Genomic DNA, 18,364 nt, shown 5'->3' with positions numbered 1-18,364 from the left:
TCTAGATGTATGATGGCTGAAGGGCCTCTAGAGAGGACTGTGGGGAGCTACCATAGCTCTGTAGATGAAAGGTCAAACTTATAATCCAAAGGTCTCGGGTTCAATGACAAAATGGCCAGCCTAGTTTGGCTGCCTCAGCATGTCCTTAGGAAAGGGACTTGGCTCCCATTTCCCCAATACACTGCCCAGTAGAGTTCAAAATTGGTGCTGAGATGAATTACAGTTTTAGACAAAAAACACTTTAATTTCAATTTTATGAAGTATAATTGCATGTTTTTCAACAAAGAAAACAATGATAAATACAATGTTTAACTCAGTACAAAAACCATGTAAAAATATATCTATATAAAAATGACTTTCCAGTTAATTACAGAAAAAGAGGAATATGCAAAAGGAACCCCACATATTTTCATTATTGTAAGAGCTAGAATCACTTGAAACTGACTATACTAAAGCACACTCTACATTAATTATTTTCAAAAGCAAAAACAAGAAAACGAATATCCTCATAACACTCAGGAAAACATGTATGCCATAAACAAATTATATTCCAAATGTATATCATGATTGTCTATGCAGAAAGATCCATTCACTAACTCTGAAAACAGAATAAATAAAAAAAGAAAAAACAATCAAACAAAACCCCATAAAAAACACCAGTTATATGCAGTCAAGTTTGTAAAACAAAATAAATATAACTATAAAAATCAGACCTGTTGATAGAAACAGTGAAATAAATCTGCTTGAAAATTTTTGAATATAAATAATAATTTATATGCATATTTATTATTATTTATATTCAATATTTATATATTATATCAATAGGAATATGAAATGTGTGATTATGCCATAATTATAAACTGCTTTTTCAATCTTGGAACCAGTGAGTTTGAAAAAGCATGACTTGAGAGTTTTCCAAAAGAACAGCCAAATAAAATTATTATATATAAAAAAGATATGAATATATCTAGTCTGTTTAATTTGTAGAAGTTCATTGACTTAAAATTTTCTGTCTCTGTTAGCCGGTAAAAAATATTAGCTAATATAGCCAATAGCCCTTAATACTGTTAAAACAGGTACTTAAATTTACAAATGTACAGCTTGATATTTATGTTTTATTGTTTAATTTCTTATCAAATATTATGATAGGGTGTCCCAGTAAAATATACATGGGACCTCTGAATGACTTTCAATGTGGATTAGTTATATGAACATGTAATTTAGAATTTTGTATAATTTTCATGTGAATTTTGTGAGTAACCCAAAAACTGGCATACATTTGTTAAAAAGTGCCTTCCCTGGGCACCATGTATGTATGTTGAAATGGAAAAGCCCTAAGTTATTTTTATAATATCACGTAAATTTCAGCTGCTTTCATGCATGTCATTTTGTTACATCAGCTATTACCAAGTATTCAAAATTGCAAGGTTGTTGAGTACAGATTTAGTGGTTACAGGTTGCTGAGTACAGATTTAGTGGTTACAGGCTGTTGAGTACAGATTCAGTGGGTACAGACTGTTGAGTACAGATTTAGTGAGTACAGGCTGTTGAGTACAGATTTAGTGGGTACAGGCTGTTGAGTATAGATTTAGTGAATACAGGCTGTTGAGTACATATTTAGTGGGTACAGGCTGTTGAGTACAGATTTAGTGAGTACAGGCTGTTGAGTACAGATTTAGTGGGTACAGGATGTTGAGTACAGATTTAGTGAGTACAGGCTGTTGAGTACAGATTTAGCAAGTACAGGCTGTTGAGTACAGATTTAGTGCATGAAAATGATGAAAGGAAGTAAATCCAAGCCCCTTCATGCTATATTTGTTTGTATATCTACAGACGACCACTGAAGTGTCATACCTGTCTTAAAATAATCAATACCTTCATTACTTAATAAGAATACAAACTGTCCAATCATTCTGCAAGATATATGTGTAATAAATAAAATGACTATTATGCATTGACACTCTACGGCAAGACCATCACTACAGTCCCTTGTTGAAGTAGACAACTTGGGGTGGGGTTGGAAGGGCCATCAGTTTTTCATGCACATCAGGTTCCAGTTTTCTCACAACAATGGAGCTGAAATAGACAGAAAAAACACCAACACAAAATGTGTCATTTACACTATTTTTATGGGGTATAAATTTTTGTAAACTTTCATGTCTGTTACAAGCTATGAAATTATAGACCCAGTAAATTCTAATGTGCCATCATTTATCACAAAACCACAAAAATCTATATGTACAAAGATATATGAATTCATTGTAATAACCAAAGTATATTGATAAGGAAGTGAGATCTTTCTTATCATCACATCTTCACTGAATTAAACTCTTTCTCTCTCTCTGTCTCTTGTGTATGTGTGTGTGTGTATAGATATATATATATATATATATATATATATATATATATATATATATATATATATATATATAGATAGATATATATATATATATATCTATTGGGGAAGCTGATCTGAATAAATGTCTTGTCGCCAGATAAATATTTTCCTAATTAACAATTATTGAAGCAAAAGAATGGCAAAATGGCCAGAGTAATGAAAATGATCAAATAAATGGATACATATTATTATCATGACAACTTAGATTAACAATAAATTGAGTTTGAAAATATGCTAAAATTAAAATGTATTTCACAAGTATTGTGAAGCCATTCTTACTGCGAAACATGATCTTTAAAAAGCCAGAGTACCTGGTGAAAAACTAGCCAGCACAGGAATATGTTTGATTTGCCATAGTGGATTGAGGTCATGAACATGGTGACTGAAAGGTTCATGACATTTTTATATCAACTATCTTATCTCTTTTTCCGGCATATTTATGTAAACTCAGTTTGCTGCCACTTAAATTTAGGAAGATATTATATCAAACAAGCACTAATGTAACAAAAATAAATGTATTCACTTAACACAATCTTCATTTGTACTAAATTAATATATGAAACAGAAATGTGTTCCTGCAGTGCAAAGTTCAAAGGGCAAAGTTCAAGGTCAAGCAAGGACCACATGTTCATACAGTTTCACAGGAACACTGTAAAACTCAAACCTGATCTTGGTTTTCATAATATAAAGCCCAAATCTAAATTTGGTTTCAATTCATAGATTATTTCAAAATTTACTGAGTGGAACTGAGTGGCAATGTGCTAATGAAACAGCAGCCTTATCTTGATCAAAGTGTGAAAATCTACCTTCACCCACATCCTCCAAATGTAAAGCATCATTTCAAATTTGATTTGGATTCTGACTGGATCCACCAAAGGTAACTGAGGAGGAGCAAAATTCAAAGTTTAAAGCCAACAGGAGCTATAACTCCACAGAAGTTTGAAAGAAAGCTGTGAGAATTAAACTTTGCCTTACATATTCTCAATGTAAGGCCTCATAACAAATTCAGTTTAAATATAAGAAATCATCATAAAAATACTGAGCATAAATGAATCTGTATCAGGGCCATTCAAATAATGTGAAGCACTACCTTTTGTGAATATTAACTTCACAGGATATTTAATTATATGCTGAATAATTTGTTCAAGTTGCAAGGTTTTAGAATGGGAGAGAAAAACTGATTATTTAGCATGGGAGAGAAAAGCTGATTATTTAGCATGGGAGAGACAAACTAATTATTTAGCATGGGAGACAAAACTGATTATTTAGCATGGGTGACAAAACTGATTATTTAGCATGGGTGACAAAACCGATTATTTAGAATGAGTGACAAAACTGATTATTTAGCATGGGAGACAAAACTAATTACATAGCATAGGTGACAAAACATTATTTAGCATGGGTGACAAAACTGATCCTTTAACATGGGTGACAAAACTGATCATTTAGCATGGGAGAGAAAAACTAATTATTCAAGAAGAATAGCCAATATATTGCTGAAAGTTAGATAGAAACTTATAGTCTTTTCTCAAATGCTGCATGAATGAGATAATCAGGGATTACCTGGAAGCAACTATGCAGTTTACACTTGAAGTAACAATGATACAAATCTATATCAAAAACACATAGGAATGTCACGTAACAATGATACAAAAATATTGCCACTACCTATAGGCATATCACATAACAATGATAAAAATCAATTGCCAAAACCTACAGGAATGTCATTTAACAGTGATACAAAACTGCTGCCCAAACTAATGGGAATGTCGTGTAATAATGATAGAAATTTATTGTCAAAACCCAGAGAAATCAATTGCCTAAACCAAGAGGAATGTCATGTAACAATGATAATAATTCATTTTGACAACAGATTTGTATCACTGTTAAATGACATTCCTCTAGGTTCTGGCAATTGATAAAAAAAAAAATTGCCAAAACCCATAGGAATGTCATGTAACAATGATACAAATCAATTGTCGAAAGTAATAGGAATGTCATGTAACAATGATGCAGATTAATATCCATTAATAGTAGAAACCAATTGCCAAAACCTAGAGGAATGTCATGTAACAAGCATAAAAAGTGCCAAAACTTAGTGGAATGTCAAATAAGAATGATACAAATCAATAGCAAAAACCTACAGGAGTGTCAAGTAACAATGATACAAATCAATTGCCAAAACTAGTAGGAATGTCATATAATAATAATACAAATGAACTGCCTAAATCTAGAGGAATGCCATGCAACAATGATACAAATAATTGCCAAAACCTAGTGGAATGTCAAATAAGACTGATACAAATCTATTGCCAAAACCGAAAGAAATGTCATGTAACAGTGATACAAATCTATTGCCAAACCAAGTGGAATGTCAAATAAGAATGATGCAAATCAATTGCCAAAACCTAAAGAAATGTCATATAGCAATGATACAAATCTATTGCCAAAACTCACAGGAACATCATGTAACAATGATACAAATCTATTGCCTAACCCACAGGAATGTCATATAGCAATGATACAAATATATTGCCTAACCCTCAGGAATGTCATATAGCAATGATACAAATCTATTGCCAAAACTCACAGGAATGTCATATAGCAATGATACAAAACCTAGAGGAATGTCCTGTAACAATCATCAATTGCCAAAACCTAGAGGAATGTCATTTAACAAAGATACAAATCAATTGCCAAAACCCATAGGAATGTCATTCAGCAATGAGCCAGAAGCTAAAGGAATGTCATGTAACAATGAAGCAAATTAATTGCCAAAACCGTTAGGAATGTTGTGTAACAATGATACAAATCAACTGCAAAAACATAGAGGAATTTCATGGAACAATGATGCAAATCAATTGCCAAAACCTAGAGTTATGTCATGTAACAATGAAGCAAATTAATTACCTAAACCCTTAGGAATGTTGTGTAACAATGATACAAATCAACTGCAAAAACATAGAGGAATTTCATGGAACAATGATGCAAATCAATTGCCAAAACCTAGAGTTATGTCATGTAATGATGACACAAATCAAGTGCCAAAACCCATAGGAATGTCATGTAACTATGGTACAAATATATTGCCAAAACCCATAGGAATGTCATGTAACTGATACAAATCTATTGCCAAAACCCATAGGAATGTCATGTGTATGTGTGATTTAGATTTTTAACGTAGCTTTAACAATTTTTCAGTCATATCGCTACCATGTCTGCAGTGTGACAGTTTATAGTGATGTCTAGCAGACATGTATCATGATATTCCACCCAGTCACATTATCCTGACACCAGGCCGACCAGTCCTAACACTAACCTCTTAATGCTGAGCACCTAACGAGGCAGCTGTTAGTACCATTTTTTAAGTCTTTGGTATGACTCGGCCGGGGTTCGAACCCGCGACCTCCTGCATCCAAGGCGGACACTCTAACCACTAGGCCACCGGAGCTATGGAATGTAATGTAAGAATGATACAAATCTATTGCCAGAACCCATAGGAATGTCATGTAAGAATGATACAAATCTATTGCCAAAACCTAAAGGAATGTCATGTAACAATGATACAAATCTATTGCCAGAACCCATAGGAATGTCATGTAAGAATGATACAAATCTATTGCCAAAACCTAAAGGAATGTCATGTAACAATGATACAAATCTATTGCCAGAACCCATAGGAATGTCATGTAAGAATGATACAAATCTATTGCCAGAACCCATAGGAATGTCATGTAACAATGATACAAATCTATTGCCAAAACCTAAAGGAATGTCATGTAAGAATGATACAAATCTATTGCCAGAACCCATAGGAATGTCATGTAAGAATGATACAAATCTATTGCCAGAACCCATAGGAATGTCATGTAAGAATGATACAAATCTATTGCCAGAACCCATAGGAATGTCATGTAAGAATGATACAAATCTATTGCCAGAACCCATAGGAATGTCATGTAAGAATGATACAAATCTATTGCCAGAACCCATAGGAATGTCATGCAAGAATGATACAAATCAATTGCCAGAACCCATAGGAATGTCATGTAAGAATGATACAAATCTATTGCCAGAACCCATAGGAATGACATGAAAAGTCATTCAGATACAGACCCTGAAATGGGTAAATTTCTCCAACCTGCACATTGTTTGCTTTTACTGTACAGATGTCTTTGGATTCTATTCATGCTTACATTTCATTTATTATTTTGTCATTTTTTATGGTCTCAGAAATGCCTATAGATGATGCCCTCATTGCTTCTAATAATTTTCTTTTGTTTACACTCATTTGGATGAAATGGAAATGTAATTATCAAGATAAGGTTTCCCGTTTCAAAAGTATTATAGACAGAGAACATTTAATTTAAAAAAATTGTTCTATCAAAAATGTCCTTTAATGAGTAAGAAAATGCATTAAATGCAAGTTACAGTGGTGCATTTACCATAAATCAAAATATCATAGCAGTTTGAAAATAAATAATTTTCAAGTACATTCATAAAAAAACATTCTTGGGTTATTCCATTTTCGTTTGTCATTTGGTGTATATTTTGCATCTGTGCCCTCAGTTTTGATACAAATAAATTCATCACTTCATTTGCACCCATGTTTTTATTTTGTTTACAGACATTTTCCATTCCACTTGTACTAATTCTGCATTCCATGTGTATTTCTTTTTCATTTTAGTTGTAAAATTTCCAATTTCTGAGTCTGTATGAAATTATGATACATATTATATGTAATATGGCACAATGAATTTATGATACATATCATGTATGTAATATGGCACAATGAATTTATGATACATATTATATGTAATATGGCACAATGAATTTATGATACATATTATATATAATATGACACAATGAATTTATGATACATATTATGTATGTAATATGGCACAATAAATTTATGATACATATTATGTATGTAATATGGCACAATGAATTTATGATACATATTATGTATGTAATATGGCATAATGAATTTATGATACATATTATGTATGTAATATGGCACAATGAATTTATGATACATATTATGTATGTAATATGGCACAATAAATTTATGATACATATTATGTATGTAATATGGCATAATGAATTTATGATACATATTATGTATGTAATATGGCACAATGAATTTATGAAACATATTTTGTATGTAATATGGCACAATGAATTTATGAAACATATTATATGTAATATGGCACAATGAATTTATGATACATATTATGTATGCAATATGGCACAATGAATTTATGATACATATTATGTATGTAATATGGAACAATGAATTTATGATACATATTATATGTAATATGGCACAATGAATTTATGATACATATTATGTATGTAATATGGCACAATGTATTTATGATACATATTATGTATGTAATATGGCACAATGAATTTATGATACATATTATGTATGTAATATGGCACAATGAATTTATGATACATATTATGTATGTAATATGGCACAATGAATTTATGATACATATTATGTATGTAATATGGCACAATAAATTTATGATACATATTATGTATGTAATATGGCACAATGAATTTATGATACATATTATGTATGTAATATGGCACAATGAATTTATGAAACATATTTTGTATGTAATATGGCACAATGAATTTATGATACATATTATATGTAATATGGCACAATGAATTTGTGATACATATTATGTATGTAATATGGCACAATGAATTTATGATACATATTATGTATGTAATATGGCACAATGAATTTATGATACATATTATATGTAATATGGCACAATGAATTTATGATACATATTATGCAAAGTAAACACATCTTTGAGACTTACCTCATTTGAGGGAAGAGGGCACAACACAGGGGTGTGGCAAACACGAGTCTGAAGGTAAGAGGAAAAAAGTTTTCTTCCATTTTCTTTTGTTATCTTCTGACAAATAATAATTGCCATAAATGTGTAGAGTACACACAAAAAAGATACCCAAACTCTCTGCAAAAATTATCAAGACTTTGTTATCTTCATGTTACAACTTAATGGTCTTGAACTTTGCAACAGAACAAAGCAAAACCAACATGTTCAGCAAAATCAGATAACTTATTTCCCTATAATACAAAATGAAAATTCAAAAGACACCTAAAATATTGTGAATAAAATCTAACATAGTCCTAAATGTTATATCACGAGTCCAAAATTATAGAATAAAGTGATCTGAATGAATTCTGACAGCCTTGAATGTTCTGATGTACCAATGAGTTCTTGACAAGTAGTATTTTAGTCCAAATTATTACTGAGCATTTTGTACTTACAATGAATACATTAAATAAATAATTCCTCTGAAATTATATTTGAACACAACTATTGTTGATTCCACAGATTGACCATAAAACAAGAATTAATTACAGTTTACCAAAGACACAAATGAATTTCCTAGGAAAAAACCCATGTCTTCAAATAAAATGCAAGTATACATCTTGTTTACTTGCTTAGAACTGTGACAAAAATCAGATAGGCAATACCCTCAGTCACAAAAATAAAGCACACACAATATAGATATACACAACATTCATAGAAGTTTAACACTTGAATAAAACGTCTAAGATAGGAATGATATTTTATTTTCATTGCAGACACAAAATGTAACAAACACATTTCTATCTGAGACAATCACATGCTGATTGAAATAAAGGTGATCTAGTATATAGCTGACAAGGGAGACCATTCCAGTATACAGCTGACAAGGGAGACCATATTCTTTGTAAAATACACTACTGAGACTGAACATTCAAGTATATTTCCAAAGCATTTAGTAGTGATGGGCTTTGTTTATTTTGGTCATGGACTCACAAAGCAACGCCTTTCTTTTCTGTATAATGGAATTCCATTTTTGGCTATATAACCCTGGACTTGACATTTCAAAATTTAAAAAACGTTTTTGAATCAATTATACTGAATTTAAAGTAACTAATGATCATTTAGTAGAATCTACTGGTTGCATTCTTTCCAATTTGTGAGACTCATGTTGCTTGGTGAATGCCTAACCCTCTTGCTATTCCTATAACAAGGTATACTTTTCAATGTGAAAACCATGTAACCTGATGAGAGCCTATTCCTGTAACAAGATCTACTTTTCAGTGTGAATCCCATGTAACCTGAAGAGAGCCTATTCATGTAAAAAGGCCTACTTTTCAATGTGAGATCCATTTAACATGATGGGAGCCTATCCCTCTTGCAAGGTCTACTTTTCAATGCGAATCCCATGTAACCTGATGGGAAGCTATTCCTAATACAAGTTCCTACTTTTCAATGTGAATCCCATGTAACCTCATGAGAGCCTATTCTTCCAAAAAAAAGTCTACTTTTCAATGTGAAATCGATGTAACCTGATGGGAGCATATTCCTAATACAAGGCAAGGTCTACTTTTCAATGTGAATCCTATGTAACCTGATGGGAAAATATTCCTATAACAAGGTCTACTTTTCAATATGAAATCGATGTAACCTGATGGGAGCCTATTGCTAATACAAGGCAAGGTCTACTTTTCAATGTGAATCTTATGTAACCTGATGGGAGAATATTCCTATAACAAGGTCTACTTTTCAATGTGAATCCCACATAACCTGATGGGAGTCCATTCCTATAAGAATGGTCTACATTTCAATGTGAAACCCATGTAACCTGATTGAACCCTATTCATCCAAAAGGTCTAATTTTCAACATGAATCCCATGTAACTTGATGGGAGCCCATTCCTATAACAAGGTCTACTTTTCAATGTGAAACCCATTTAACCTGATGGGAGCCCATTCCTATAACAAGGTCTAATTTTCAATGTGAATCCCATGTAACCTGATGGAACCCTATTCTTCGAAAAAGGTATAATTTTCAATGTGAATCCCATGTAACCTGATGGGAGCCTATTCCTATAACAAAGGTCTACTTTTCAATGTGAAAACCATGTAACCTGATGGAGGCCATTTCTCCTGTAACGTCAATGTTTCAAAGCTGAATGTGTGGATTCAAATCACTGAATAAGCAATAAAAAATAAATATGAATGATACTTTCCTCTCATGCATTAGGTATCACTGACCTTTACACAAAATCATTCACAACACTTATAAACGAAACTGGTTCTGTCTTGAGGAGATGATTATACATAGACTTTACCCATAATCCTTGTTTTACCAGTAACATGGTTATAAAGACTGCACAAAATACTCATGCTAATAAGAAGCCATATACTCACAGAAAACCAACTACACCAACTTGTACTGGTGCATTCAACCATGGCATCCTCTGAAAGTTGAACAAAATGCTGCACTTTCAAACTATTATGATAAATTATATAGCTTAGCTAATACAATCATGTGTCAATCAATGTAACATGTATGACAGATTCTTTTATTATAAGAGATATATTATCCAGTATAGTCGTCAAGCAATATAATAGCAATAATGTTTTATAAACCTAACACAAACATGTGTTACTGTGCTTAAATTAACAACTGGTTCTACTCATCCAATAATGTTTCATAAACCTAATATAAACACGTGTTACTGTGCTTAAATTAACAAAGGGTTTTATTTATCCAATATTTTATAAACCTAATATAAACACGTGTTACTGTGCTTAAATTAACAAAGGGTTCTACTCATCCAATAATGTTTTTCAAACCTAACACAAACATGTGTTACTGTGCTGAAATTAACAAATGGTTCAAGTCATCCAAAAATGTTTTATAAGCCTAATATAAACATGTGTTACTATGCTTAAATTAACAAAGTGTTTTATTTTCCAATGTTTTATAAACCTAATATACACAAGTGTTACTGTGCTTAAATTAACAAATGGTTCTACTCATCCAATAATGTTTTATAAACCTAGCATGTGTTACTGTGCTTAAATTAACAAAGGGTTTTATTTATCCAATATTTTATAAACCTAATATAATCATGTGTTACTGTGCTTCAATTAACAAATGGTTCTACTCATCCAATAATGTTTTATAAACCTAACCTGTGTCACTGTGCTTAAATTAACAAATGGTTCTACTCATCCAAAAATATTTTATAAACCTAATATAAACATGTGTTACTGTGCTTAAATTAACAAAGGGTTCTACTCATCCAATAATGTTTTATAAACCTAATATAAACAAGTGTTCCTGTGCTTAAATTAACAAATGGTTCTACTCATCCAATAATGTTTTATAAACCTAACACAAACATGTGTTACTGTGCTTAAATTAACAAAGGGTTTTATTTATCCAATATTTTATAAACCTAATATAAACATGTGTTACTGTGCTTAAATTAACAAAGGGTTCTACTCATCCAATAATGTTTGTGCTAGATTCCAATTTCACCAAATGCAATATTATCAATTCATATATTAATGGACATTTGAACAATGGCATTATTTCATCTAGGGAGACAATGGACATGTATCTCAGTTATTTTTGATGCAACAGACTCACCTTCATAAATGGTTTCTTCTCCAGATACTCCATTATGAAAGGAGGAATCACTGGAACACAAAATGCATGATATAATACAATATTGAAAAAAATTGTGCAATCATGAAAATATAACAAGTTATGCAATAGCTCTACATAACTTGTTTATTTTCCTTATTAGTAACTCTGTGGTTCTGATATATTTAAAACTCAGGAGTATCAGTATAAAAATAATGCTCCCCACTCAAGAACTGTATTCAACATTTTTACACTGCTCACTAGATTGCTCACATACAACAGGATCCAATCAAGAACTGTATGCAACACTTTTACACTGCTCACTGGATAGCTCACACACAACAGGGTCCAATCAAAAAACTGTATGCAACACTTTTACACTGCTCACTAGATAGCTCACATACAACAGGGTCCAATCAAAAACTGTATACAACACTTTTACACTGCTCACTAGATAGCTCACATGCAACAGGGTTCAATCAAAAACTGTATGCAACACTTTTACACTGCTCACTAGATAGCTCACATACAACAGGGTCCAATCAAAAGCTGCATGCAACACTTTTACACTGCTCACTAGATAGCTCACATACAACACGGTCCAATCAAAAACTGTATGCAACACTTTTACACTGCTCACTAGATAGCTCACATACAACAGGGTCCAATCAAAAACTGTATTCAACACTTTTACACTGCTCACTAGATAGCTCACATACAACAGGGTCCAACGACAATGACTGAACTATAAGAGATCAAGAAAAAAATAGTAGAGGGATGAAACACATTGGAGGGAGGTGAATGTAGAGGGGGCTGGCAGGTTGCATTGTTAAATACTCATTTTATAATTTTGTTTTAACTAACTGGCAGCAAATATATCTTTATAATGGTGTGTTTTGTTTTTCTTCATAAATTACCTTTAATTTCAGGATAAAATTATAAAGTTATAAATTATAAATATAGTGATGAGATCATTAAAAACATTAGTTCACATAGTTTCCATAGACTTAGCATGCGTACCATGCTATTATGCATTTGCTATTTGTGTCTAATAGGGAACATTCTAGTTTTATTGTTCATTCAAAATTCAACAAGATTTCTTTTTTCAAAAAGATCAACATTCATTTTGAGAAGCAACAACATTGAAACTTGTGTTGTTTTAATTTTTTAATTTTTCTATCACTAGATAGACAGAAAGATTTAATTACAGTAGAATGTAAAACAAATTAATTCACAAAGGTGAATCATTATCAAACACGAATTTAATGGGTCTAAAAAAAAATTAAAAAAGAAACAAATGAGAACACAATAATATTTGAAATTTGTAACACATTTGATAAACAGCATTTCACATTTCATGGCCAGGTTTGTGAAACATATCTCTCCTGACAACAAATTTTGTTTTGTTCCATGTTGGCACTCGATTCTCCAATGTCATTCAGAGTATTTATCCATACTTTTTGCAATTTTCTAACTTTCTCTGTATATAACACTTGGCAGCATAACACAGCATGGGATATACACAAAGACAGCATTTACCTTTACATCATACACATCAAAAAGGGACCCAATACTGAGCAGTCTATACACATCAAAAAGGGACCCAATACTGAGCAGTCTATACACATCAAAAAGGGACCCAATACTGAGCAGTCTATACACATCAAAAAGGGACCCAATACTGAGCAGTCTATACACATCAAAAAGGGACCCAATAATGAGCAGTCTATACACATCAAAAAGTGACCCAGTACTGAGCAGTCTATACACATCAAAAAGTGACCCAATACTGAGCAGTCTATACACATCAAAAAGTGACCCAATACTGAGCAGTCTATACACATCAAAAAGGGACCCAGTACTGAGCAGTCTATACACATCAAAAAGTGACCCAATACTGAGCAGTCTATACACATCAAAAAGGGACCCAGTACTGAGCAGTCTATACACATATCTGACATATACAGTATTCACCTGTGCAACATGCACATCACACCAGTACTTACATGGTCTGTATATAAATTTGATGTAACATTTACATGTGCAACAAAAACATTCACATTACACACTAAGACAGTACTGGGCATAGTAAGTATGTCTATCTAAAGTGTACATCAATTGCTTATCCATCATGCACATCACATAGTGAGTCATTATTTTATGTGTGTGTGTGGTTATATGTATATTTAATTTGCATTGTGTGCTTCACTTTTGTTCATAACTGAGGGTAGGACTTTGGGCCCACCTGACTATGTCACTCTTTTTTAAAGATGAATTTGTGTTTAAGATCTATCCTTGATTATGACCTCAGAAGGTTGTGGAAGCAAATTTGTTTATAGTGCTATTGCAACATAGGTCAAATGGGGATGTATATAAAAGTGGTTTTGTCAACAAAGTCTTCATTCCTATCTTCAGTCTGTGGTGTAATCAGTTTTAGTTATGTTCATTTATAATTTGAGAGGAATTATTTACAGAAATTATTCATTGGAGTTACAAAGTATTCATTAACTTTTGGACTAAAACACTATTTCAGGATTTATAAAGACAGTCTGGATTATATCAATGTGATACATCATGACTATTGGTACATTCAAGATTGGAATTCATTCAGAATACTCTATACTTTTGGACTTGTGATAAAACTCTTTGGATTATTTGGATTATTTGGGATTTAATTCACAATACTGTATGTCCCTTAAAATTTTCACTTTGTATTCTAGGTAAAAACTTATTTTTGAGCTTTACAAAACTAATTGGTTTTGCTTCTTTATGTTATATAGTTAAAGACCATTGTTGTTGTTGTTGAGTTTGATTATAGTGGCATGCGCACAACTGTGCATGTGCCACTTTTTTCTGACTGCACCGCAGCCTGCTAGTTGTTCCTGGGGAAGGGGATGGTGCCACCTCCCCCAGGCTTTTATGGATTCAAGGAACCCTGATAGTTTGGCCTCAATCTGTGGGTCCATAAAGGTCCCTACAGTTGAATGGTTGGCTGTCATTAGTGGGAAGGAGAGCTCAGGAACGGTCCTGCTTGCTTTACATCACTGGTTTCTTGTTGCATTTGCCTGGTGTTACTTGCAATTTTTTTTTTTTCTTCTTCAAAATGTTCTAAAAGGAGGGGGGATGTTCTATGATGTTTATAGAGGTTCTTAGTAGAAATCATGTATGAAGAGAGATTTTCAAGGTTATTATGGTATTACTAGTCGAGGTGTTTAGGGTGTGTTTCCTACGTTATGTTATTTATAAGTTTTTAGATATTACCTCTTTAAGTTATTTATTAATTAATGTTTTTAGAGATTGAATGTTATTTATACTTTATTTAGCAAGAGACCAGAGTCCTAGCCGATGACACGGTTCGTTAAGGACATCTAGGACCGGAATCCTAGCTGATTACTCAGTTCGTTAAGGACATCTAGGACATTCGATTTTGCGGTTTCCTTAGTTTTTTATAGGTGCTTCGTAAGTGAATTATTTATTAATACTTTTATAAAATTGAAAGATATGTTATGGGTTTTTATGTGGTGGCTTCTAAATTTATTTAGCTAGTTACTGGGTCTTTTGGTTTTGTGGGGATAGTAATTATATTTTGTTCCTAAGTCCTGCTGAGTCTATGAATTGATTTATATTTTTATATGCTGATTGTTTATTTTTATTAGAGTCCATAAGTAACTCTGGGTATGTGTGTGGTGATCCAATCTCTTTTTGGTTTTTGATAAATATTTTCCGAGCGGGTTGATATTTTGGGCATATATTGAATACGTGGTGTTGATCTTCAGTGTTGTGGCACTTAAAGACCATAGAATCATAATAGTATGTATGTGTGTGTGTGTGTGCGTGTGTGTGTGTCTCTGCGTGTGTGTGTATGTATATGTGTGTGTGTGTATGTATGTAATATGTATGTATGTATGTATGTTTGTATGTATGTATACAGCAGTGACAAGTGTATTATGTACATCAAACAGTGAACACAATAGATCCAGAGGTGCCAATGCTAAATGTGATGTAAAATCAGAATCTCTGATTTTAGCTTGGTAGCATACATACATTAATAACATACATACAATAATAGCCTTGCAATATGATCTACATCAGTGATGTTGTAATCACTTGCACATTGTTATAGGTATACATTGTACTCACTCATTACTGAAAGAGCTATTGTGATTCTGGAAAATACGACCTGACCAATGGCACTCTTGGCAGCATTTTTAGACTCTCCCAGCTTTTGGCCTTTCTCATCTAATATTGTAATACCTTCCATCAGTTCCCTATAATAAAAAGACAAAGCTCAGTATGTATTTAATGTATCAAATAATAATTTAGATAATATAAAACCTGAGCTGCATGCATGGCCTGCCATGTCAAATCCCTATTACATTATGCCCTACCCACCTACCCCTCACTAGCACCACCATCCTGACAAAGTTGTTGTAATGCAAATCCAGTACATGATTTTACTATTCCTATGAATGCATGTTTAAAGTTGCTTAAAAAATGTCACTTCAACTGCAGTTCTGTATAAATGACCATATACCAGAGACAAGCTCCCAAACCTGACCACTTATGCAGCTGGTTATTATATAAGGGAACCTACAGTACATACAATGGTACAGACACAGGGAAAGATAGAGGGCTGGGTTTATTAAGAATATCACAATATTCCCAAATAAAGAGTGGGAATACTGAGCAAAAACACATAGCTAATAACCAAAACCTGGCAACAAATGCAAATGTAAATCACATTCCAGAAGGAATAAATAAAGACACATTGTTCTCCATCCTTTTTCCATGATGTCTGCATGACAAATGCTGAAACTGATATAAAATAATTATTTTAAAAACCTTCAGCAAAACATTACAATATTTTTCCATTCAAAGAAGTAAGCAGCCAAATGAGGAAATCAAAAGAGATGAATACTAGTTCTGAACTTAAATTTAGGAATATCTTTTTTAATTTTATGTAAATTTTCAGTTACCATGACCAAAAGAAAAATGCTATTTATTTCAAGAAAGGTATAAATGATCTGGCATCAACAAAACAGAATCATTGTTAATGTTATGCTAATGATCTATGAATAAATTTTACCTTTTAAAACTGAAGATTATATATGCAGTACACTTTCCTTCTAGAAAGAAATCCCAAAATGATCCTTTCTGCTGCTAGATAACCTACTCACCTGAGATATACACTTACCTACTTCTCATGCAAGGTATATTTATACAGTTGGCAGCTGCCACGGCAACAAAGGGGACTAATCGGCCCACTATTGGAGGCAGTTTCTGAAATATGACATCCTGTTGTTTTAAGCGTGTATTTGACTGATTTCATGGCCATATATTAAATTATAGACAGTGGTAATATCACAGTTCATTCCTACTGTAACTATAGTTACATATTTTATACAGTTGGCACATCATAAAAGGTATCAGCGGTTTACGAATGCAAAGATTAGGAAAGCTGGATAACAAAGAATATGTAGGGGGTTGGATTGCAAAAAATAGGCAGGGTTCAGAATGAAAAGAATATGCAGGGATCAGAATGCAAAGAATAGGAAGGGACTGGAGTGCAAAGAATAGGCAGGGGTCGAAAAGTTTTGGCTTTCATGATTAAATGACTTCAATTAATACTTGATTGTTGAAAATTAAAGAATTTAATTACTCCTATATATTTTCTCCACCTGCTCAGCCAAATCTAAAAAGCTAAGAAAGAACTGTGCTGCTAAGAAATCTAGATAAATCTGTCAACAAGAAACTTATGAGATAAAAAAGGAGCAAATTATTGCAATATACAACTTAACCTAGCCTACTACGTAAGTAACTCAACATCCTGATCCTAACACAACTCAACATCCTGATCCTAACACAACTCAACATCCTGATCCTAACACAACTCAACATCCTGATCCTAACACAACTCAACATCCTGATCCTAACACAACTCATCAACAACAATTAGATATCTGACAAATAGAAGTTTTTTAGGTCTGTATGAAAATTATCATGAAATTTGCTACTGGCAGTTTTCATCTGATTTGATGTAATATTATAAATGTTTTTATCTTCAATGTTATTTATTTGTTATGTTACCTCATCATTCTGCTTTACTTGGAAATATACCAAACCATTTTTCTTTGTATAGAACACTGAACAGAGCATATTTCTCCAAAGAGAATTATTGAGCAATGATCCCATATTCTAATTAGTACTTTGTTACATGTGGAAAATATTTGACCTTTACCAAGCAGATTAAGTTTAGTTCAGCATTTTAGTATCAGATCGAAAAGCATGTGTTCATAAATGATGTATATGCACAGCTTAGTGCCAGAGGTTAAGGCAAACATGCGGACAACATGTCATGCATGCTCAGTGTTTAGATTTGTAATTAAGGAAGTGATTTTTTTAGCATCTGAATGACAAATGAGTCATTGATTTATTTATAGAATTATGTCACCTGCTTCTGCATCAGACGTATATAAATCATATG

General features: G+C 32.5%; 1 protein-coding gene across 1 annotated transcript in view; it reads right to left on the bottom strand.

Moving 5' to 3' along the window:
• Positions 1 to 235: 235 nt before the first annotated feature.
• Positions 236 to 18,364, bottom strand: part of LOC149794674 (sideroflexin-3-like) — a 30,840-nt gene continuing 12,711 nt past the window's right edge. The window contains exons 6-11 of the mRNA XM_089964283.1: positions 17,075 to 17,160; positions 16,021 to 16,148; positions 11,884 to 11,933; positions 10,653 to 10,702; positions 8,242 to 8,289; positions 236 to 2,076 (exon numbers count right to left, since the gene is read on the bottom strand). Coding sequence (XP_089820409.1) covers positions 1,980 to 2,076; positions 8,242 to 8,289; positions 10,653 to 10,702; positions 11,884 to 11,933; positions 16,021 to 16,148; positions 17,075 to 17,160 — 459 coding nt within the window. The 3' untranslated portion in view covers positions 236 to 1,979. The remainder of the gene's footprint in view (positions 2,077 to 8,241; positions 8,290 to 10,652; positions 10,703 to 11,883; positions 11,934 to 16,020; positions 16,149 to 17,074; positions 17,161 to 18,364) is intronic.

The sequence above is a fragment of the Sinohyriopsis cumingii genome, chromosome 7 (assembly GCF_028554795.1).
Source record: "Sinohyriopsis cumingii isolate HCF-2022 chromosome 7, ASM2855479v2, whole genome shotgun sequence".
NCBI classification, from domain to species: Eukaryota; Metazoa; Mollusca; class Bivalvia; order Unionida; family Unionidae; genus Sinohyriopsis; species Sinohyriopsis cumingii.
This window is presented reverse-complemented; position numbering and strand designations above follow the sequence as displayed.